This window comes from Loxodonta africana, chromosome 17, assembly GCF_030014295.1.
Source record: "Loxodonta africana isolate mLoxAfr1 chromosome 17, mLoxAfr1.hap2, whole genome shotgun sequence".
NCBI lineage: Eukaryota > Metazoa > Chordata > Mammalia > Proboscidea > Elephantidae > Loxodonta > Loxodonta africana.
In genome coordinates this window covers 65,756,360-65,780,545 of record NC_087358.1, presented here as the reverse complement: position 1 = coordinate 65,780,545, position 24,186 = coordinate 65,756,360, and the positions used below count along the sequence as shown (strand labels likewise).

General features: G+C 37.5%; 1 protein-coding gene across 3 annotated transcripts in view; it reads left to right on the top strand.

The window, feature by feature from the left end:
- ZC3H13 (zinc finger CCCH-type containing 13) overlaps window positions 1-24,186 on the top strand; it is a 137,320-nt gene that overhangs the window by 95,708 nt on the left and 17,426 nt on the right. For all 3 annotated transcript variants that reach the window (XM_023551294.2, XM_023551293.2, XM_023551292.2), the window contains 4 exons: window positions 7,901-8,416; window positions 10,756-10,908; window positions 12,527-12,727; window positions 20,866-21,029. In XM_023551294.2, coding sequence (XP_023407062.1) covers window positions 7,901-8,416; window positions 10,756-10,908; window positions 12,527-12,727; window positions 20,866-21,029 — 1,034 coding nt within the window. The remainder of the gene's footprint in view (window positions 1-7,900; window positions 8,417-10,755; window positions 10,909-12,526; window positions 12,728-20,865; window positions 21,030-24,186) is intronic.

Here is a 24,186-nt window from a genome sequence, read left to right as displayed (position 1 = left end):
AGCACTGTCTTAGTTATCTAGTGCTGCTATAACAAAAATACCACAAGTGAATGACTTTAACAAACAGAAATTTATTCTCTCACAGTCTAGAAGACCAAATTCAGGGTGCCAGCTCCGGGGGAAGGCTTTCTGTCTCTGTCAGCTCTGGGGGAAGGTCCTTATCGTCAATCTTCCCTTGGTCTAGGAACTTCTCAGCGCAGGGACCTCAGGTCCAAAGGACACGCTTCACTCTTGGCTCTTGTTTCTTGGTAGTAGGAAGTCCTTCTCCTCTCTGCTCGATTCTCTCTTTTATAATCCCAAAAGAGATAGACTCAAAATACAGCCTAATCCTGTAGATCGAGTCCTGCCTTGTTAACATAATTTCCTCTAATCCTACCTCATTAACAGGATAGAGATTAGGATTTACAACACATAGGATAATCACATCACATGACAAAATGGTGGACAACCAAGTAATACTGGGAATCACAGCCTAGCCAAGTTGTTTGTTTGTTTGTTTTTGCTGGCTTCTGTAGTATTGTGTACTGTCTTACACTTCACCAAAGGTATCACTTGTCTATTTAGCTTTTTTTCATTCCCCTGACCCCTTCTCTCATAACCATTATGTGTAAACCTTTTCGTGAGTTTTTTTAGTAGTAGTTGCGTATAATATTTATCCTTTTGTGATTGACTTATTTCACTCAGCATAATGCCCTCCAGATTCATCCATGTTGAGATGCTTCGCAGATTGATCATTGTTCTTTATCGTTGCCTAGTACTCCATTGTGTGTATGTACCATAGTTTGTTATCCATTCATCTGTTTATGGGCATCTAGGCTGTTTCCATCTTCTTGCTATTGTGAACAGTGCTGCAGTGAACATGGGTGTGCATATGTCTATTCATGTGATGACTCTTATTTTTCTAAAATATATTCCCAGGAGTGGGATTGCTGGATCATACGGTATTTCTATTTCTAGCTTTCTAAGGAAGCACCATATCATTTTCCAGAATGGTTGTACCGTTTTGTATTCCCACCAGCAGTGCATAAGAGTCCCAGCCTCCCCGCAGCCTCTTGAACATTTGTTATTTTGCATTTTTTTGATTCATACCAGTAATGCTGGGGTAAGATGGTATCTTATTGTGGTTTTGATTTGCATTAAATGGCTAGTGATCGTGAGCATTTCCTCATGTGTCTGTTAGCCACTTGAATATCTCCTTTGGGGAAGTGTCTGTTCATTTCCTTTCCCCATTTTTTAATTAGACTGTTTGTCTTTTTGTCATAGAGGCGTTGGATTTTCCTCTAGATTTTAGAGTTTAGACCTTTGTCGGGTTTGTAATAGCCAAAAATTTTTTCCCAGTCTATAGATTCTCTTTTTACTCTTTTGGTGAAGTCTTTTGATGGGCATAAGTGTTTAATTTTTAGAAGATCCCAGTCATCTAGCTTATCTTCTAGAGTTTCTGTGTTGTTATAGCTTGTATCCTGTTAATGCCGTGTATTAGGGCTTCCAGCCTTGATTGTATTTTTTCTTCTATGATCTTTATATTTTCTGGCTTTAGATTTAGGTCTTCAATCCATTATGACTTAGTTTTTGTGTAGGGTGTGAAGTATGAAACCCTATCTCCACACTCAGCCAAGAGTAGGGAGTCTGCCGGGGGTCCAGGAGTAAAAGGCCACTGGGAGGGAGACGGACAGGGATGCCTGACAGGGGCTCAGAGCCAGGCAGGCAATGTCCCTTCATTTTTTTGCAGATGGGCATCCAGTTGTGCCAGCACCATTTGTTAAAAAGACTGTCCTTTCCCATTTGATGGACTTTGGGCCCTTGTCAAAAATCTGGTGACTGTAGGTGGATGAATTTACATCTGAGTTCTCGATTCTGTTCCATTGGTCAAGTTATCTGTCATTATACCAGTACCAGGCTATTCTGACTACCATAGCTGTATAGTAGGTTCTGAGGTCAGGTGGTGTGAGTCCTGCTACTTTATTCGTCTTCAGTAATGCTTTACTTATCCAGAGCCTCTTCCCTTTCCATATAAAGTTAATGATTAGTTTTTCCATCTCTTTAAAGAATGCTTTTGGTATTTGGATCGAGATTGCATTGTATTTTAGATTGCCTTGCGTAGAATTGACATTTTGATAATGTTGAGTCTACCTCTCCATGAGCATGGTATGTTTTTCCATTTATGTAGATCTCTTTTGGTTTCTTGCAGTAGTGTTTTATAGTTTCCTTTGTATTGGTCTTGCACATCCCTGGTTAGATTTATTCCTAAATTTTTTTTTTTTAAGGTCTATTATAAATGGTATTGTTTTCCTGATTTCCTTTTTGTTTTTTTCTTTATTGGTAAATAGGATTCCAACTAATTTTTGTATGTTTATCTTGTATCCTTCCACTCTGCTGAATCTTTCTATTAGTTCCAGTAGTATTCTTGTAGAGTCTTTCAGGTTTTCTGTGTATAGTATCGGAAACCCTGGTGGCGTAGTGGTTAAGTGCTGTGGCTGCTAACCAAAAGGTTGGCAGTTCAGATCCACCAGCCGCTCCTTGGAAACTCTGTGGGGCAGTTCTACTCTGTCCTATAGGGTCGCTATGAGTCAGAATCGACTCGTCAGCACTGGGTTTTTGGTTTTTATGTATAGTATCATAGATATGATAGGGACAGTTTTACTTCTTCATTGCTAATTTGGATGCTCTTTATTTCTTTTTATTGTCTTATTGCTCTAGCTAGGACTTCCAGCACAACGTTAAATAGTCCTAGCGTTATAAGGCATCCTTATCTTGTTCCCATTGTCAGAGGGAATGTTTTCAGCCTCTCCATTAAGAATGATGTTGGCTGTTGGTTTTGTATAGATGCCCTTTATTATGTTGAGGAATTTCTCTTGTTGAGTTTTATCAGGAATGGGTGTTGGACTTTGTCAAATGCCTTTTCTGCATTGATTGAGATGATCATGTGTTTCTTTTGTGTGGTGCATTGCATTGATTGATTTTCTAATGTTGAACCATCCTTGCATACCTGGTATGAATCTTACTTGATTGTGGTATATTATTCTTTTGATATGATGCTGAATTCTATTGGCTAGAATTTTTGCATCTATATTCATGAGAGTTACTCGTCTGTAATTTTCTTTTTTTGTGGTGCCTTTGCCTGGCTATGCAATCCCTGGTGCCCTAGTGGTTAAGAGCTACAGCTGCTAACCAAAAGGTTCGCTGTTCAAATCCACCAGGCGCTCCTTGGAAACTCTGTAGAGCAGTTCTATAGGGTTGCTATGAATCAGAATTGACTCAGTGGCAACAGGTTTGATTGGTTTTTTTTTTTTTTTTTGCGTGGTTATGGTATCAGGGTTATGCTGGCTTCATAGAATGACTCTGGAGAGGTACCATTCCTTTTCTGTGTTGTGAAATAGTTTGAGTAGTCCTGACGTAAGCTCTTCTCTGAATGTTTGGTTGGACTCTCCAGTGAAGCCATTTGGGCCCGGGTTTTTTTTTGTTGGGAGTTTTATTACCTTTCCAATATCTTGTTTATGGGTCTGTTCAGATTTTCAACATCATTTTGTGTTAGTTTGGGTAGATAGTGTATTTCTAGAAATTTGTCTGTTTCTTCTAGATTTTCAAGTTTGTTGGAGTATAGTTTTTCGTAGTACTCTGTTATGATCCTTTTTATTTCAGTTGGGTCTGTTGCAATGTCCTCCATTTCATTCTTATTTGGGTTGTTTGCATCCTCTCCTGTTTTTCTTTTGTCAGTTTGGCCAGTGGTTTGTCAATTTTGTTGATCCTTTCAAAGGACAATCTTTTGGTTTTGTTGATTCTGTTATTTTTCTATTCTCTATTTCATTTGTTTCTGCCGTGATCTTGATTATTTCATTTCTTCAGTGGCTGTGGGCTTCTTTTGCTGTTATAGTTGTATAGCTAATGTTTTGATTTTGTCCCTTTCGTCTTTTTTGATGTGTGCATCTATTGCTATAATTGATCTCTGAGCACAGCCTTTGCTGTGTCCCAAAGGTTTTGGTATGATGAGTTTTCATTTTCATTTGATTTTAGGAATTTTTTTATTTCATCTTTGATTTCTTCTATTACCCTGTGGTTTTTAGACAGGGTGTTATTCAGTTCCCATGTAATTGATTTTTTTTTTTTTCCTTGCTCTTCCTGTTATTAATTTCTACTTTGATGGCATTGTGATCAGAGAAGATACTTTGTATTATCTCAGTATTTTGCTGAGGATTGCTTTGTGGCCTAAGATGTGGTCTATTCTGGAGAACATTCCATGTACTTTGGAAAAGAATGTGTACTTTGCAGCTCTTGGGTGAAGTGTTCCATATATGTGAGGTCAAGTTGGCCTGATTTTGACGGCCCCAAAGTGGATACACATTTTTAGGGACACAATTCAATCCATAACAAGCACTTTTCAGAGCAGCCTCATGTACAGATTGGTGAATTTCCTCTTCCTTTTTCAGATGTACCATATTGTTGATTCATTCACGTTAAACTTACAGCCAACAGCTCTATAACTCATGCTGCAACAAAATTACCTAACACACGTTTTCTCCCTAAGGTACATCACAGCCTTTTTGCACATAGCAACACTAGACGGTGCTTCAGCACTATGCTTGGGACCCATTTTAAATAGCAGCATCACCAACAGAATACACAGATTTGTGAAAAACATGGCACTAACTAGACTGCAAAAAGGACACTTGTTCACAGTGTGAGAATGTAGAGCTTTGACTTGTTTGACCTCAGCTGGGAACACGTGCACTGGGTGACTCAGATTTTTCACTGCTTAAAGTATGTCTACTAATGATCATGAAAGCACCATGACTGTTGATTTTGGGGTTAGAAATAAATTTTATCAAGTAGGTGACTTCCCAGATATGGAATCCACAAATAATAAGGATTGACTGTATTACCTGTTATCACACTAATACTGACATTATAATAGAGGAACATTCAACATTATAGTAACTTAAAAAAAAAAAAAAAAACCATTGTTATCAAGTAGATTCCAACTCTTAGCAAGTAGATCTGCCCCATAGGGTTTCCAGGGCATCTTTATGGAAGCAGACTACTCCATCTTTCTCCTGTGGAGCATCTGGTGGATTGGAACTGCTGACCTTCTGGCTAGCAGCTGATTGCTTTAACCACTGCACCACCGGACCTCCTTAATATTGTAATAAACTGAAAAACCAAAGTTATTGCCATCAAGTCAATTGCAACTCATAGCGACCCTATATGACAGAGTAGAACTTGCCTTATAGGGTTTCCAAGGAGCACCTGGTGGATTTGAACTGCCGACCTTTTGGGTAGCAGCCAGACTCTTAACCACTACACCACCAGGGTTTCCAGCTGTATAACAGAGGTACATTAATCAGTTTTTATATCAAGATCTTAGTAAATGTTGATGAAGAACTTATGTATTCCAGTCCTTTATTGAAGCCTAAAATTTTATCTTCCTACTATTCCTTCTGCAGCCAATGCTCTCTCTTTTTTTTTTTTTTTTGTGGTGAAATATATATATAACAAAACATTGCCATGTATTTTACATGTATAATTCAGAGACATTGGTTACGTTCATCATATTGTGTAACCGTATTATTTCACCACCATTAACAGAAACTCAGTGCCGCTTAAGCACTTCTGCCCTCCCACCCATGGTAACTATTAATAAGCTTTGGTCTGTACACGTTGGCTTATTTCATGTAAGTGAAATCATACAGTATCTGTTCTTTTGTGACTGACTTATTTTACTCAGTATAATGTTTTCAATGTTTCCATGTCATAGCATGTATCAGGACTTCATTTCTCTTTATGGCTGAGTAATATTCCATGGTATACCACATTTTGTTTATCCATTCATCTGTCGATGGACGTTTAAGTTGTTTTACCTTTTGACTCCTGTGAATAGGGTTGTAATGAACATTGGTGTACAGGTTTCTATTTTCATTCCAGCGTTCAATTCTTCTGGGTGTATATCTAAGATTGGGATTGCTAGATCATATGGTAGTTCTATGTTTAACTTTTTGAGGAACTGCCAGACTTTTCCACAGCAGCTGTACCATTTTACATTCCTACCAGCAATTAATAAAGGTTCCAATTTCTCCGCATCTTCACCGACACCTGTTATTTTCTTGTTTTGTTTTTTTTTTTTTTATCATAGCCATTTTAGTGGGGGTGAAACCAAAACCAAACCCATTATCATCAATTCTGACTCATAGCAACCCTTTAGGGCAGAGTAGAACTGCCCCATAGGGTTTCCAAGGAGTAGCTGGTGGATTCGAACTGCCCGCCTTTTGGTTAGCTGCCATAGTTCTTAGCCACTGGGCCACCAGGGCTCCAGTGGAAGTGAGGTGGTTATCTAATGATGGTTTTGATTAGGATCTCCCTAATAACTAATGGGAACCCTGGTGGTGCAGTGGTTGAGAGCTCGACCAGAAGATCAGCAGTTTGAATCTACCAGTTGCTCCTTGGAAACCTTATGGGGTAGTTCTCTTCTGTCCTATAGGATCGCTGTGAGTCAGAATCACCTCGACGGCAACGGGTTTGGTTTGTTTGTTTTTAATAACTAATGACATTGAAATGACAACATACCTTTTCATGTACTTTTGGTCATTTGTATATCCCCTTTGTTGAAATGCCTGTTCAAGTCCTTTGCCCATTTTTCAACTGGGTTGTCTGTCTTTTTTGTTGTTAAGCTGTAGGAGTTCTTTTATGTTCTGTTTATTAAACCCATATCAGATATATAGCTTCCAAAAAAGTTCTCCCAATCTTTATGCTGCCTCTTCACTTTATTGATAGTCTGTTGATGAACAAATGTTTTTGATTTTTGTAAGGTCCTATGTATCTCTTTTGTCTTTTGCTGCTCATGCTTTTGATGTTATATCTAAGAATCCATTAGTAAAAAGTACTACACATGTCCCAAAGCATTACCTCTGTGTTTTCTTCTAAGAGTTTTATGGTTTCAGTTCTCACATGTAGGTCCTTGATCCATTTTGAATTAGTTTTTGTATATGGTATGAGGTATGGATCCAGCTTTATTCTTTTTCATGTCAAAATCCAGTTTTCTCAGCACTGTTTATTAAAGAGACTTTTCTTTCCCCTGTTGAATGGACTTAATACAGCCTTGTCAAAAATGAATTGACGATGGGTACATGGATTTATTTTTGGACTCTCAGTTCTATCCCATTGGTTTCTACATTTGTCATTATACTAGCACCAGGCTGTTTTGATTACTGTAGTTTCATAGTATGTTTAAGGTCCCTGGGTGGTGCAAATGGTTTGCATTCTACTACTAATCTAAAGGTTGGCAGTTCTAACCCACCCAGCCATACCACAGAATTAAGATCTGGTCATCAGCTTTGTAATGACTATAACCAACAAACCCTCTGGAGCAGTTCTAGTCTGTAACACATGGGCTTGCCATGGGTTGGAATTGACTTGATGGAAATTTTTTTTTTTTAATGTTTTGAAATCAGGAAGTGTTGAGTCCTCCTACTTTGTTCTTTTTCAGGATTGCTTTGGCTGTTCGAGGCCCCTTGCTATTCCATGTAATCTTTTGGAATGGCTTTTCAATTTCTGAAAAGAAGGCTATTGGAATTTCTAAGGGAATTACATTGAATTAGTGCTGTCTCTTTTGACCACAGAAAGGTAGGGGGAGAGGGAGAGAACAGATAATAATGTGATCAGTAACCACTTTTTGTACTTATTTCTTTGAAGTAATTTTGTGATTATAGTGTGGAAATAGGCCCAAAAAATATGGTTTTGACATATTTTAATTAGCACTTTGAGAGAAATTTTTCTTGAAATGAGTTATTTGGATAGCTGGGAATAAATTCAGAAAAAGAGAAATTGTAAATTTTAAAAGACCCTAAATAGGAAACATTTTATTTCTGTTTTAACAGGTATTAACTCTTTGTATATGATATATTTATTTCAGATCGCCAGGATTCGAGAAGTCATAGTTCAAGAAGAAGCTCTCCTGAGTCAGACCGACAGGTCCACTCAAGATCGGGGTCATTTGATAGCAGAGATAGACTTCAAGAACGTGACAGATATGAACATGATAGAGACCGGGAGAGAGAGAGAAGAGATACAAGGCAGAGAGAGTGGGACCGAGATGCTGATAAAGATTGGACACGGAACAGGGACCGAGATAGATTGCGGGAACGAGAGAGAGAACGAGACAAAAGGAGAGAATTGGACAGAGAAAGAGAGAGAATTATTCCAGATTCTGTTGAAAGGGATAGGGACAGAGACAGAACTTTTGAGAATTCTTTCCAGATAGACTGTGTAAAACGCAGTGAAGCAAAGCTGGAAGGTGAGCATGAAAGAGACCTAGAAGGCACTTCTCGAGACTCTACAGCTTTTGAAAAAGAAAGAACGGATAAGGATCTGGGATCTGTGCAGGGATTTGAAGATATAAATAAAGCTGAGAGAACTGAGAGTGTGGAAGGTGAGTGCCACTTCCTTTTGTCTGTTACACTGCTCCATTCCTTTTCAGAGTAAAATTCATATTCTTTTAAAACATTCTTAAATCTGTTGACTGTCAAATTAGATATTCCAGTATGCCGCTCTGATATCTCTCCACCCTTGATTAGACAAAATATTTTTACTTCAGCTTTCTTCAGTTATATTTTCATATCAATTTTAAGTATAAATAGCATCAGATCATGAGCCACATGGCATTAATGGAGGTATAGCCTTGGTGTAGAATTGAATATAATTGAACTAATTATTATAATAGCTGTCTTGTGATTGGAGTCAGTCTCCCTCATCCCTAAAATATACCGTTTGCTAGTTGTGACCACAGATAATATAGCATAGAAATTTATGTGATGGAAAGATTTTATTCACTTAAAGTAGGAAAATGAGTTAGTGAATGTGAAAAATTAAAAATCCCAGTATATGTATTTCTGTTTATGTGTATATCTGTATGAGGATGTTATTAAAGTTGGTTATCTTGGAGGGGGATTGGTAATGGTATGTTGTTGTTTTCATTAGGTGCCCTAGAATCAATTCTCACTTATGGTGACCCCACGTGTGCAGAGTAGGATGGCTCTAAGGTTTTTAAGATCATGACCTTTCAGAAGTAGATCGCCGGTTCTGTCTGTCAAAGCCCCTCTGGGTGGGTTCACAAAGCCAACCTTTTGGCTCGTAGTCAAGTATTTACCTGTTTATACCACTCAGATGGTATCGGCAGATTATTATGCAATTTAATAGAATAGAAAAATTAGAGTGGCTGAAAAAATTTCATAGTTTCTTATATTTTATTTGCTGTAAATTTATACCTGCTACTATCCATAAGATTTTCACTGGCCAGTACTTTTTGCAAGTAGATTGCCACATCTTTCTTCCTCGTCTGACTTAGTCTGAAAGCTCTGCTGAACCCTGTCCACCGTGGGTTACCCTGCTAATATTTGAAATATCATTGCCATAGCTTTTGGCATCACAGCAACATACAGGCCACCACAGTACAGCAAACTGAACGAAGAACAAATCTGTCTTGGAAGAAGTACAGACAGGATGCTTAGAAGTAAGAATGGTGAGACTTCATGTCATGGACTTTGGACATGTTATCAGGAGGGACCAGTCCCTGGAGAATATCGTGGTTGCTAAAGTAGAACCTTAGCAAAAAAGAGGAAGACCCTCAATGAGATTGATTGACACGGTGGCTACAACAATGGGTTCAAACATAGCAACAAATGTGAGGGTGGCACAGAACCAGGCAGTGTTTTGTTCTGTTGTGCACAGAGTTGCTCTGAGTCAGAACTGACACAGTGGCACTTAACAACAACAAAATTATACCCATAAAGCATACTTTGCATTTTGGAAACTAGTTTTATGGACTCAGTAAAGTTTATGAATAACTAGTGATTAGAAGGAAACCCTGGTGGCGTACTGGTTAAGTGCTATGACTGCTAACCAAGAGGTGGGCAGTTTGAGTTCACCAGGCGCTCCTTGGAAACTGTATGGGGCAGTTCTGCTCTGTCCTGTAGGGTCGCTGTGAGTCAGAATCGACTCGACGGCAGTAGGTTTGTTTTGGGTTTCATGATTAGAAATACTAAGCATATTTTGTGTTTTTGGGATTATTTAAACTCACCAGGAGACAAGCTTAGCCTAGGTGATTGAGAAAATTTGGTAAAGAAATAGAACATACACTAGTGGAACTAACAAAGATATCTTAAGTTGTATCACAACATTCTTCTGAAAATTATGTTTGATATTTAAAGGAAAATACTGGGATAAAGAAGAGGAGCTGGGAGGTAGAGGAAGATTTAAGGGCACTTCTACATTTTTATCTCATTGTTCTTCATATCGTAAGCTAAATGTTATGACCTAAGATTTAAACTTAAAATAAATTTTATTAGTAAGTTCATAACATTTTTTAATTAATGAGTTTATTTAAGCTAAGAAGTTACTGTCACCTTTTAAAATTAGTGGATTCGTCTGGAGTTATTTAAAGCTTTATTAGCACAAAGTAACACAACATACATAGTCAACATTAATGTTAGTGGTAGCTTTTATTTCTCATATTTTAATTATAATCTTACAGCCTATTCTGCTATTGCTGTCCATATATTTTTGCTTTAAAACCAAGTTTAATAAATTAAATTTTATCTTCTCAGTTTTCTTTTTGAATTATTAAATGTTTCAATAATAAAGAAAAATAGTTTTCTAATGAAAAAATGCTTTTCAGGCTTTCCAGTGTGCACAGCCTCTATGTCATTGGCTTGACTAAGCACCCCTTCCCTCGGAGGCTCTCTTTAACGTGAAATGAATTTCTCTGTTCAGCAGGAGATGACGAATCCAAGTTAGATGATGCGAATTCACTGGGATCTGGGGCTGGAGAAGGATACGAGCCAATCAGTGATGATGAGCTAGATGAAATTCTGGCAGGGGATGCTGAAAAGAGGGAGGATCAACAGGATGAGGAGAAGATGCCAGGTAATCATTTGCAGAGGTGGTTGAACGTAAAGATTATTTGATTCATGATATTAAGGTTTTCTCTGTAAGAATTGATGGAAGCCAGGTAGAATTCTCCTCGTTATATTTTAATTAAGGTTGCAAGTCCAATAAAAGGAAAATTACAGTCCGTATATACTTCCCATTTTCAACTCACTGAGAGAAAGCAAACATTGCCTATGAATTAGAGGGGACCTCATTTATAATAGTGAAATCTCAAGATGCACTTTGCAGAATTTAAGATTCATGTTATCTGACGTGAAATCTGACCAAATATTGATTGCCAAGCAGTGCTGTAGATGGGAGGTGTATGGTACAGAGCTTCACAACCCTTGTGCTGCAAACAACTTTTTAAATGACCATTTAATTTACAGTAGTTACAAATTTACAGTAGTTGAAATGTTTGAACACTGTTTATGTACCCCTTTCTGTCAGTTTTCTAAATTCAGTAATTACTGTTTTGATTTACAGTGCTTTATGCATTGCCAGAGAGCTCACTCTAGTGACTACCCCATGAAGCAGCACCCCTCAGCGGTCCTGCTGAATCATCCCAGTTAGTCTAATTGTTACTAACAGGTTTTTATTTATCGTTAGTAAGGGTCTTTGCTTTGCCTGAGTATATAAAATATTAACTTTTTATTTTGATTCAGTTAGCACTCAGAGTCCACAATTTTTCTACTCATGCAGAAGATATATCTGATTGTTATCTTTATGATTACCTGATATTAGCTATTCCTAAATAGAACGTTTTTTTGATTTCTTCAGTTCCTTCTCAATGGATGGGTTATCTGCTCTCAATATTAATAAAAATTTGATAATGAATTATATGTTTTTACAAAGTAAAACAAGTGTGTGCTTGTGCCCACTTGCAAACTTAATATACTCCTAAATTTAACCCTTCAAAGAATTCTGGTGACGAGTTTCAAAACGTCACATCAAATCTTACTGAAATAATGTTTTTTCTCGTGACAGCTCTCATGCAATTTAAATGAATTATTTGTAGGGTGGATTTTTTGTTTACTTGTCTGTTTTATTTTGGTGGGGAGGTTGTTTTTTATTTGTAAGGGTCCTTAAATTCGGAATGTTAGTGTTTATGGAAAAGCTTTCAATTTAAGATGATGATATTTGGGTTTAAAGTACTTGTTATTTAATGCTTTCTGTATTTTGTCTTGATTTATTATAGGTAATAAGGAAACCCTGGTGGCATAGTGGTTAAGTGCTACAGCTGCTAACCAAAGGGTCAGCAGTTCAAATCCGCCAGGCGCTCCTTGGAAACTCTGTGGGGCAGTTCTGCTCTGTCCTATAGGGCCGCTAGGAGTCGGAGTCGACTCGACGGCACTGGGTTTGGTTTTTTGGTGTAGATAATAAGGAAACCCTGGTGGCAGAGTGATTAAGTGCTACGGCTGCTAACTTAAAGGTCGGCACTTCAAATCCACCAGGCACTCCTTGGAAACTCTAGGGACAGTTCTACCGTGTCCTGTAGGGTCGCTATGAGTCAGAATTGACTCGACGGCAGTGGCTTGGTTTTTTTTTTTTGGTTATAGATAATAAAAATGCCATTTCATGGTGTAAAAAAATTCTGTCCTTTCACTTTTTACAGATCCTTTAGATGTGATAGACGTGGATTGGTCTGGTCTTATGCCAAAGCACCCGAAAGAACCACGAGAGCCTGGGGCTGCACTCTTAAAATTCACACCTGGAGCTGTTATGCTGCGAGTTGGGATTTCTAAAAAGTTAGCAGGTTCTGAACTTTTTACCAAAGTCAAAGAAACTTGTCAGAGAGTGTTAGAAAAACCCAAAGGTAATTCTCCTTCACTTTGTATAATGTGTGCCGTAACTATTAAGATAACTTTGGAAAGGACTGTACTGTGTTCTTCTGTACCATTTAGAATATAGGAATTTTTTTTTTTTTATTGAAGACTCATTTCTATTCATTATTTAATCCTTCAAAATTAGTTTTTTAAACTTATTTAGAAGAAAAAATTTAAACTCACAGGAAAGTTGCAATAGTACAGTGAGCTTTTGTATCAAAACTACTTTTTAACAGATTGTAAGTTCAGACATTAAAGTGCTTAGATAATGCTTTACCCAAAACTAAGTGACACAGAGCTTGGAAAACTGGACTGGGTATTTTTCATATCTCAGCGAAGTGTGTGTCTTAGCAGCTCTTCCCCTGGGAAATGGGGTATTATACCCAAATGCAGATATGTAGGTTGAGTTTTTAACAAAGTAGTTAAGAGCTGGGTCTCTCAGGCCAGACAGTCTGGATTCCAATGGGGCACACCACCTACTTACTATCTCATAGATTCTCTCTCCAGCATCCTACCCCCCAGCCCCCACCACCCAGCTCTTTTCCTGGTGCCTGCCTTACTTTGTAATAAGGCAGCTTATTAAAACTTTTGTTAGTGGAGAAGGGCCTGAAGTAATGGGTGGTGAAAAGAAGGAAAAAGAGGTAAAAGGTGAAAGTAACAGCATTATTTCACAATTTTATGTCATTTCCCTGAGAGTTAAAAAAAAAAAAAAAGTTTGGTTAAAAGAATTAAATTTTTTACTAATATGAAATTGCAAAAAAAAAAAATTTTTTTTTTTTGTGAAACTATGTCCTTCCTCTCATGTGTTAGCACAAGCAGCAAAACCCTTGATTTTAATATGACCCAATAAGCATAGTGTGTGTGTGTATGAAGCATGTATAAATGATAATTATGAATGTGTGTAAACCTAAAAAATGACCAAAGATTTGGATTCTTGCCCTTGTTCTTTCTGCCTTGTTTGGTTGGTTCTGTGGCCTTCAGCAAGGAATTCCAGTGGATCTCGATTTCTTTTATAAAATATTAGAGGAAAACCTCTAAGGTCTTGTTGACTTCTAAAGCTGTTTGCCCCTGTAGCTTTTGTTAATAGCATTTTGAGTTAAAATCTAGCTTTATTTTACTAAATATGAAATGCAGTTTGGCCTTGACTCATTGATGACTTACCTAAAGAAAATATGCATCTGTAAAAGGGTTTGATTGTTATTTATCAGTCAGTCCTCTCCAGTTTTTTGCTAGTGTCATAGTTTTGTTAAAAAACCAATATATAATGCTGAATGTTAACTTTCCTAAGGAATAGGATTTTATTTTGATTATGGCTATATCTGCTATCTAATTATCTATTCTTACTAATTATGCTATTGTCTAGAACAGTGCCTGATACACAGTAGATATTCAATAACTAATCTCTGAAGTAATTTTGATACTGGTGTTTCTGTTCCATTTGGTCTGTTCCAGTTGCCCCAGCACTGGAGAGATTATCCCTACCCCCACCTTGTATATAATTAAAAAAGAAAACAAAAGCAACAAAGGCTTAAAATAGAAAACTGAGGTATATGTTGTCATTAGATGATGCTGTCGAGTCGATTCCAACTCAGCAACCCTGTGTACAACAGAACACTACCCAGTTCTGCTTTATCCTCACAATTGTTGCTGTGTTTGAGCCCATTGTTGCAGCCACTGTGTCAATCCCATCTTGTCAAGGATCTTCCTCTCTTTTACTGACTGACTGCCTTACCAAGCATGACGTCCTTCTCCAGAGATTTGTCCCTCCTGATAACGTGTCCAGAGTACATGAGATAAAGTCTTGCCATCCTTGTTTCCAGGGGACACTCTGGCTGTACTTCTTCCAAGACAGCTTGGTCGTTTTTCTGGCAGTCCATGGTATATTCAGTATCCTTCATCATCACCATAATTCAGAGACATCAATTCTTCTTCGATCTCCCTTATTCATTGTCCAGCTTTCACATGCATAGGAGACAGTTGACGACACCATGGCTTGGGTCAGATATACCTTAGGCGTCAAAGTGACATCTTTGCTTTTCAGCACTTTAAAAAGGCCTTTTGCAGCATATTTGCTCAGTGCAATATGTTGTTTTCTTTTTTTTTAATTTTTAAGTCAGTCTGTCATCCAAAGATTTATATAGACCTTGCTGTATGTTCCTAGTTGCTCTCCCCCTAATGAGACAACACACTCCTTCTTTCCACCCTATGTTTTCGTGTCCATTCAGCCAGCTTCTGACCCCCTCTGCCCTCTCATCTCCCATCCAGACAGGAGCTGCCCACATAGTGTCATGTGTCTGCTTGATCCAAGAAGCTCACTCTTCACCACAATCATTTTCTATCTTATAGCCCAGTCCAATCCCTGTCTGAAGAGTTGGTTTTGGGAATGGCTTCTGTCTTGGGCTAGCAGAAGGTCTGGGGACGATGACCTCTGGGGTCCTTCTAGTATCAGTCAGACCTTTAAGTCTGGTCTTTTTACAAGAATTTGAGGTCTGCATCCCACTGCTCTCCTGCTGCCTCAGGGGTTCTCTGTTGCGTTCCTTCTCAGGGCAGTCATTCGTTGTAGTTAGGCACCGTCTATTTCTTCTGGCCTCAGACTGATGAAGTCTCTAGTTTATGTGGCCCTTTCTGTCTCTTGGGCTCATAATTACCTTGTATCTTTGGTGTTCTTCATTCTCTTTTGCTCCAGGTAGGTTGAGACCAATTTATACATCTTAGATGGCTGCTTGCTAGCGTTTAAAACCCCACACGCCACTCTCCAAAGTGGGAGGCAGAATGTTTTCTTAATAGATTTTATTATGCCAGTTGACCTAGATGTCCCCTGAAACCATGGTCCTCTGCCCCTGCTACGCTTACCTTTGAAGTGTTCAGTTTATTCAGAAAACTTCTTTGCTTTTGGTGTAGTCCAGTTGTGCTGGCCTCTCCTGTATTGTGTGTCTTTCCCTTTGCCTAAAATAGTTCTTCCTACTATCTAATTAGTGGATACCCCTTTCCCTCCCTCCCCCCTCTTGTAACCATCAAAGAATATTTTCTTCTCTGTTTGAACTGTTTCTCGAGTTCTTGTAATAGTGGTCTCATACAATATTTGTCACTTTGCAGCTGACTAATTTCACTCAGCATAATGCCTTCCAGATTCCTCGATGTTATGAAATGTTTCACGGATTCATCATTGTTCTTTATCAATGCGTAGTATTCCCTTGTATGAATATACAATAATTTTTTCATGTATTCATCCGTTGAGGGGCCCTTGGCTGCTTCCATCTTTTTGCTATTGTAAACAGTGCTGCAGTGAACATGGCTATGCATATGTCTGTTCCTATAAAGGCTCCTGTTTCTCTGGGATATATTCCAGGGAGTGGGATTGCTGGATCATATGATAGTTCTATTTCTAGCTTTTTAAGGAAGTGCCAAATCAATTTCCAAAGTGGTTGTACCATTTTACATTCCCACTAAGCGTTCCAGACTCTCCGCGACCTCTCCAACATTTATTATTTTGTGTTTTTTGGATTAATGCCAGCCTTGTTGCCATGAGATGGAATCTCATTATAGTTTTGATTTGTATTTCTCTAATGGCCAATGATCATGAGCACTTCCTCATGTATCTGTTAGCTACCTGAATGTCTTCTTTAGTGAAGTGCCTGTTCATGCCCTTTGCCCATTTTTAATTGGGTTATTTGTCTTTTTGTAGTTTAGGTTTTCACAATATCATGTAGACTTTAGAGATCAGATGCTGATTGGAAATGTCATAGCTAAAAACTTTCTCCCAGTCTGTAGGTAATCTTTTTATTCTTTTGGTGAAGTCTTTGGGTGCTTGATCTTTAGGAGCTCCCAGGTACCTAGTTTCTCTTCTTCTGGTGTTTGTGCATTCTTAGTAATGTTTTGTATACTGTTCATGGCATGTATTAGGGCTCCTAGCGTTGTGCCTGTTTTTTCTTCCATGATCTTAATTGTCTTAGATTTTATATGTAGATCTTTGATCCATTTTGTGTTAGTTTTTGTACATGGTGTGAGGTTATGGGTCTTGTTTCATTTTTTTGCAGATGGATATCCAGTTACACTAGCACCATTTGTTAAAGAGACGTCCTTTCCCCATTTAACTGACTTTAGTCCTTTGTCAAATATCAGCTGCCCATATGTGGTTGGATTTATGGCTGGATTCTCAATTCTGTTCCATTGTTCTGTGTATCTGTTGTACCGGAATCAGGCTGTTTTGACTACTGTGGCAGTATGATAGGTTCTAAAATCAGGTAGAGTGAGGCCTCCCACTTTGTTCTTTTTCAGTAATGCTTTACTTATCTGGGGCCTCTTTCTGTTGTTTGATTTCTTGATTGCTGCTTCCATGGGCGTTAGTGTGGTTCAAAGCAGAATGAAATCCTTGACAACTTCAATCTTGGTCCAGTTGTGAGGATTTTTGTTTTCTTTGTGTTGAAGTGTAATCCATACTGAAGGCTGTAGTCTTTGATCTTCATCAGTAAGTGCTTCAAGTCCTCTTTGCTTTCAGCAAGCAAGGTTGTGTCGTCAGCATATCCACCAATCCTAATGCCACTTTCTTCTTCATGTAGTTCAGGTTCTCAGGATATTTGCTCCCACACAGATTGAATAAGCATGGCAAACGAATACAACCCTGACAAATACTTTTCCTGACCTTAAACCACGCAGTATCGCCTTGTTCTGTTCGAATGACTGCTGCTTGGTCTATGTTCAGGTTCCTCATGAACACAATTAAGTGATCTGGAATTCCTGTTCTTCACATTGTTTTCCATAATTTGTTATGATCCATATAGTCGAATGCCTTTGCATAGTCAATAAAACACAGATAAACATTTTTCTGATATTCTCTGCTTTCAGTCAGGATCCATCTGACATCATCATTGATATCCCTTGTTTGACGTCCTCTTCTGAATCTGGCTTGAATTTCTGGCAGTTCGCTGCTGATGTACTGCCGCAGCTGCTTTTGAATGATCTTCAGCAAAATTTTACTTGTGTGTGATACTAATGATATTCTTCGATAATTTCCTCATTGTGTTGGTTCACCTTTCTTGGGAATAGGCAAAAATAGGGATCTTTTCCAGTCACTTCACCAGGTAGCTATCTTCCAAATTTCTTGGCATAGACAAGCAAGCACTTCCAGCACTGCATCTGTTTGTTGAAACACCTCAATTGGTATTCTCTCAGTTCCTGGAGCCTTGTTTTTCACCAGTGCCTTCCGTGCAGCTTGGACTTCTTCCTTCCATACCATTGGTTCTTGAAATGGCTGAATGTCAAACAGTTCTTTTTGGTACAGTGACTCTGTGTATCCCTTCCACCTTCTTTTCATGCTTCCTGTGTCAATATTTTGCTCATAGAATCCTTCAAAATTGCAACTCAAGGGTTTAATTTTTTTTTCATTTATTTCAGCTTGAGAAATGCCATGCATGTTCTTCCATTTTGGTTTTTTAACTCCAGGTCTTTGTACATTTCATTGTAATACTTTGTCTTCTTGAGCTGCCCTTTGAAATCTTCTGTTCAGCTGTCTTACTTCATCATTTCTTTCCTTAGCTTTTGCTACCCTACGTTCAAGAGCAAGTTTCAGAGTCTCTTCTGACATCCATCTTGGTCTTTTCTTTCCTACCTTTTAATGACTTTTGCTTTCTTCATGTATGATGTCCTGGATGTCATTCTACAAGTCATCCGGTCATCACTCTTTAGTGTTCAGTGATCAAATCTATTCTTGAGATGGTCTACAAATTCAAGTGAGATACACTCAGCGTCATATTTTTGTTCTTGTGGTTTTGTTTTAACTTTCTTCAGCTTCAGCTTAACCCTGCGTATGAGCAGTTGGTGGCCTCTTCCACATTCTGCCCCTGGCCTTATTCTGACTGATAATATTGAACTTCTCCATCATCTCTTTCCACAGATGTAGTCAGTTTGTTTCCTGTGTTTTCCATGTGGTGAGGTCTACACAAATAGTCGCCATTCATATTGTTGAAAAGGTATTTGCAAAAAAGAAGTCGTTGGTCCTGCAGAATTCTATCTTGCAATCTCCTGTGTCATTTCTATCACCAAGGCCATATTTTCCAACTACAGATCTTCTTTTTTTGTTTCCAACTTTCACAGTCCAATCAGCAGTGATTATATGCATCTTGATTGCATGTTTGATCAATTTCAGACAGCAAAAGTTGCTAAAAATCTTGAATTTCCTCATCTTTGGCATTAGTGGTTGGTGTATAAATTTGAATAATAGCCGTATTAACTTGTCTTCCTGTTACACTTATGGATGTTATCCTTTCACTGACAGCATTGTACTGAAATGTTCGTTTTTAAGATGAATGCAACCCCATTCTTCTTCAAGTTATTGTTCTTGGCATAGTAGACCATATGATTGTCCGATTCAGAATGACCAATACCAATCCATTGCAGCTCATTAATGCCTAGGATATCGGTCTTTATGCATTCCATTTCATTTTTGACAACTTCCAGTTTTCCTGGATTCATACTTCGTACATTCCGTGTTCCGATTATTAATGGATGTTTGCAGTTGTTTGTTCTCGAATCATGCCATCTCAGCACATGAAGGTCCTGAAAGCTTGAGTCCGCCCATTGTCATTAAAGCCAACCCTACTTTGAGGAGGCAGCTTTTCCCCAGTCGTACTTTGGGTGTCTCTGGACCTAAGGAGCTCATCTTCTTGTACTATCTCAGTGTTCCACAGCTACTCCATAAGGTTTTTACTGGCCATTTTTTAAAGAAATATACATACCTCCATGTCCTTTTCCTAGTCATTCTGTTTTGGAAGGTCAGCTGAAACCTGTCCACCATGGGTGACCCTGCAGGTATTTGAAATACCAGTGGCATAGCTTCCAGCATCATAGCAACATGTAAGCCACCACAGTATGACAAACTGACAGATGGGTGGTGGTTTATGGCTTTTGTTTAGGTTTTCTGATTGTGGTGTGTTTAAGTTCTTTTGAATAACACTTTTGTAGTTATCTTTGTGTGTTTGCTTTACTTGTGCTTAAAATCTAAAATACTAAACCTGTTGCCATCTAGGCAATTCCAACTCATAGTTACCCATATGTTTAAGTTTATATTGCACCACCAGGGCTCCTTTCATGCCTCATAGCTGCTGTGTGTACAAAGTAGTTTATAGTAAAAAGATTTATACTTTACATCAGCTTGATTACTTTAAGATTTTGTTTTGAGTTTTTCTTTACATATGCGTATACTTTTCTTACATCATACACCAGATGACTAGGTATATGACACGAGATTAGTTTCTTGTTAATTATCTAATCTCACTAGTTGTGCCTTGCAGTTCAGAAAATTGAAATGATGTAATCCAGTTCTGTTCATTTCTCAATCAGATGCATCTGCTTTGTTTTTGCCTGAGTGTTTTTTACTGCTTTCCTTTGTGGGCTTTAACAGGACCTCTTTGAACATGTTTGAGTAGATGCAGTGCCTGGTACCTTTGATACTCTGCTAACTCTTAAAATGCTAACTTTGAAGTCACTCCTCTTTCTGTTACTTATTTGGACTACTGACTGGATCTGTTCTGTTTTTACTTCCTTTTTCTCTGTTCTTAACCCAATATCTTTATTTTTATCAAATATCTTAATTTTTATAAAGTTTAAGTGTTTGCTGTCTACCTTGCATGTTGTAACTTAAGTCTGAGTTTAATTCCATGCATTGTCCCAGCTGGGAGAGAATGTGCAGATTGTCTTATGAACATCTAATCATATTTCTGACTTAAGTGAATTTTTTAGAGGTCACAGTTTTGAATATTATTACATTTGATTCCTGCTATACAATAAAGTCCTAAAATCTAGAGCTTTAAGAAGGAATTGGTAGTAAGCAGTATACTGAATTTTATATCACCCATTCTTAACTCGAACTTTTCTTCTCATAGTCAGTAATCACTGTCTAATTCTCTGTTCCAAGTCTTTTTTTCTATCTTTGACAAATGTAAAGTGCCTCTCAGAATATTTATTTCATTTGATACTAACAACTATATGTTGAAGGTCCTTCCCAGGTAATTTGGTGCCTTCCGATATTGCTAACTTTAATATAGACTTTGTAGAATGTTCAACTAAGCAGTTGGTAATGCTTTGCTTCCTATCTTAGGAAAACTTAATTCATATTCATTTTTATTGAAAGATGCAGACAGCCTTTTTGAAAATGAATTGGGAGCTCTCAACATGGCTGCATTACTACGGAAAGAAGAAAGAGCAAGTCTTCTCAGTAATCTTGGACCATGTTGTAAAGCATTATGCTTCAGACGGGATTCTGCAATTCGTAAGCAACTTGTTAAAAATGAAAAGGTACTGTTTTTCCTTGGAAGAAATATAAAATGTTTATTCAGTGGTATGAATGGTTTATTTTTCATTTAATTGCTTTAAAGTGAGACTAAGATATTATTATCTGTTTTTATGAGTTTGGTTTTCTAGTCTTTTATATATATAAAAGAAAGAAGTGTTAAGATTTTTATTATACTTGTCATTTTACTTCAATAGTATTAATGAATATTTGTTTTGAAAAATTATTGGTTATTCAAAACTTGATGTGTAAAATTCAAAATACCCTATTTCTCTGAAATATGTGTGAAAAGCTTGTTTAGGTAAGAAAGCATGTTGTAAATTCTGTTAAATTGAAAATCAAGAAGAAATTTACCAGACAGAGGAGGAGGATGTTTATAGGAGTAGTGTTTCTGAGAAAATGTGAAGTTGGAGGAGAGGAAAATAAATGAATATAGTGGTGGTAATGTTAACATTTACTTGAGAAGAATAAAGGTAATTGAAAAGTAAGAGAAATAGAAATGCATCTAGAATTGAAAGATCTGATAATGAGAAATTGAAAACTTCTGAGGCCTTTTTAAGTGGAGCAGCTGAGATTTTCATTTGGGGACGGGGAGGAGGGGGTGTGGGCAGTGTGACAGGAAAGAGTTGGTCCCAAAAAGCTAGAGGGATATTGACTGAATAAATGATACATATTGATTCCTCTTTGAATATTACTTTAAAATAATTTTAAAAATTGTTTCTTATTTTACTTTGTTTTAATTTGTGTCCCAGGGCCATCTTTATTTGACAATTTGATGATGTTTTCATTTTTATTAGCTTTTTATTTGGAAAACCTGGGACTATTTTTGCATTTATAGCATTGCTAAAGAAAAGGATACTTCGTTAAAGAAACATGTTTAGATTTAGGGAGAAAATTAAATTTCTGAAAAAGAAACGGATGAACTAATCTCCAGAGAATTAAATGGAAACTGTTAGAAGGAACAGGAGACTTTTAAAAAATCATGTCTTAACTGTATAATCACCACATTTTTCCTGCACGAAAGCCTGGCTCAAAATTAATTCTGACAGTTTTCTCCTTTGCACTCCTGTTTCAGTATATGCTGTTGTTGTTGTTGTGTGCTGTTGAATTGATCCTGACTCATAGCGACCCATATGACAGAGTAGAACTGCCCCATAGGGTTTCCTAGGCTGTAATGTTTATGGCAGCAAGCCACCAGGTCTCTTCTCCCACGGAGCCTCTGGGTGGGTACAAAATGCCGACCTTTCAGTTAGCGTCTGAGCACTTAACTATTGCACCACCAGGGCTTCTCCCATTTCAGTATATGCTTCTCTCTATTCTGTTGCTTAGGTGCCCATATCTTCTCCAACCTTTCTCAACTGGAAGTATCTTTCAGAGAATGAAACCCTAATGCCATAACCATCCATTGTAGGTAATGAATTAACTTCTCTTCTGTGAGTTTAGAATGGTATTAATTACTACCATCCTTGGTATTAAATTGAAAAATAGCCACTCAAATCATTTTCTGAGTTCTGTGGTTCAGGTAAGAACCCCAGTTGAGAAATATTGTATTATTTGCAATCTCATCAGAATCCTGCCCTTTTTTTTTTTTTCATAAAACATTATTCTGTAATGTTCCATGGTTCCTGCCTTCAGTATGCTGTAGAGCCCTCTCAAAAATTATGACAGCCAAAAACAGCCCTGCAAATTCCCCATTGAGAACTATTGTTTAGAACTATGTAATCCTTCAGTACAGAGCATAGACCACTAACACAGCACCTGGCACATTGTAAATATCTTTAATAAATGAACTGTTTAAAGAAAACATTGTGAGCTTTCTGATTACTCATGTTAAAAATAACACAAAAACTGAAAGGAAGGAGACACAACTAAAGAAAATTAATTTCATATGCTAGAAAGCCTCATTAAAAATGCTAAAAGAAACCCAAAATCCTTGAAATTATATATGACTATAAAAGAAAAGAGGACCATTCATTGGAACAAGTGGCAGACGCATCAGATGACAGAAAGTAGAAAACCACTGAACACCTATACTGGCATTACCTTCTGTCTTTAGGAGAATGATTTTTAAAGTATATAAATTATACTACTGTATGTTTACACAAATAATGCACACCTTCTACATTTGTTTGACAACTGCTCCCTCCCCTTACGAGGTATTTTTATAAGTCCCATTATGCCATTTTTTTTCATGTTGCTGCAAAATACAAATTAGATAGCATGCTTACCTCACAGAGGGAGGGAACTGTTGGCAAACAAATGTAGGAAGTGGGTATTATTTGCATAAAAATACAGTACTTATTATAAAGCAAGATAAAACCCATTGCCATTGAGTGGATTCCGAATCATAGTGACCAGATAGAACAGAGTAGAACTGCCCCATAGGGTTTCCAAAGAGCAGCTGGTGGATTTAAACTGCAGACCTCTTGGTTAGCAGCCAAGTGCTTAACCACTCCACCACCAGGGCTCCATAAGGCAAGATAAGTGAAGGTTACTAAGAGAGACTACTTAGCTGCTTTAAATGAGTTTAAATCTCATTTTAGTATTATGACATTAAAAGAATCTACAAAACCCTTAGCAAACAGAAAGAAGGAAATAGTAGCAGAAATCAGTGAAATTGGAAGTAGAAAAATATTAGAGAAAGTCAATGAAACTGAAAATTGGCTCTTTAAAAGGTGAATAAAATTGATACACTATTAGCTAAACTGAGAAACAAAAAAAATAAAACACAACTTAACCAATATTGGAATGAAAGAGAATATCAGACCACTACAGATACCACAGACCCTAAAAAAATAATAAGGGAATACTATGAACAACTTTATTCATATTGATAGGACAATCAAGATGAAATAGATAATTTCTATAAAGCCCCAAACTACCAAAACTTACTCAAGAACTAATAGGTAAAACCCAAATAGACTCATATATCTATTTTTTAAAAATTGAATTTGTAGTTTAAAACCTTCTGAAAAAGAAATTTCCAGTCTCAAATAGTTTCACTGGCAATATCTACCAAACATTTAAAGAAGAAATGGCAACAGTTTTACACAATTTCTTCTAGAAAATCTGAGAGGAAGGAATACTTTCCGAACTCATTTTATGAGACTAGCATTACTCTGTTGCCAAAACCAGGCAAAGACATCACAAGAAAAGAACACT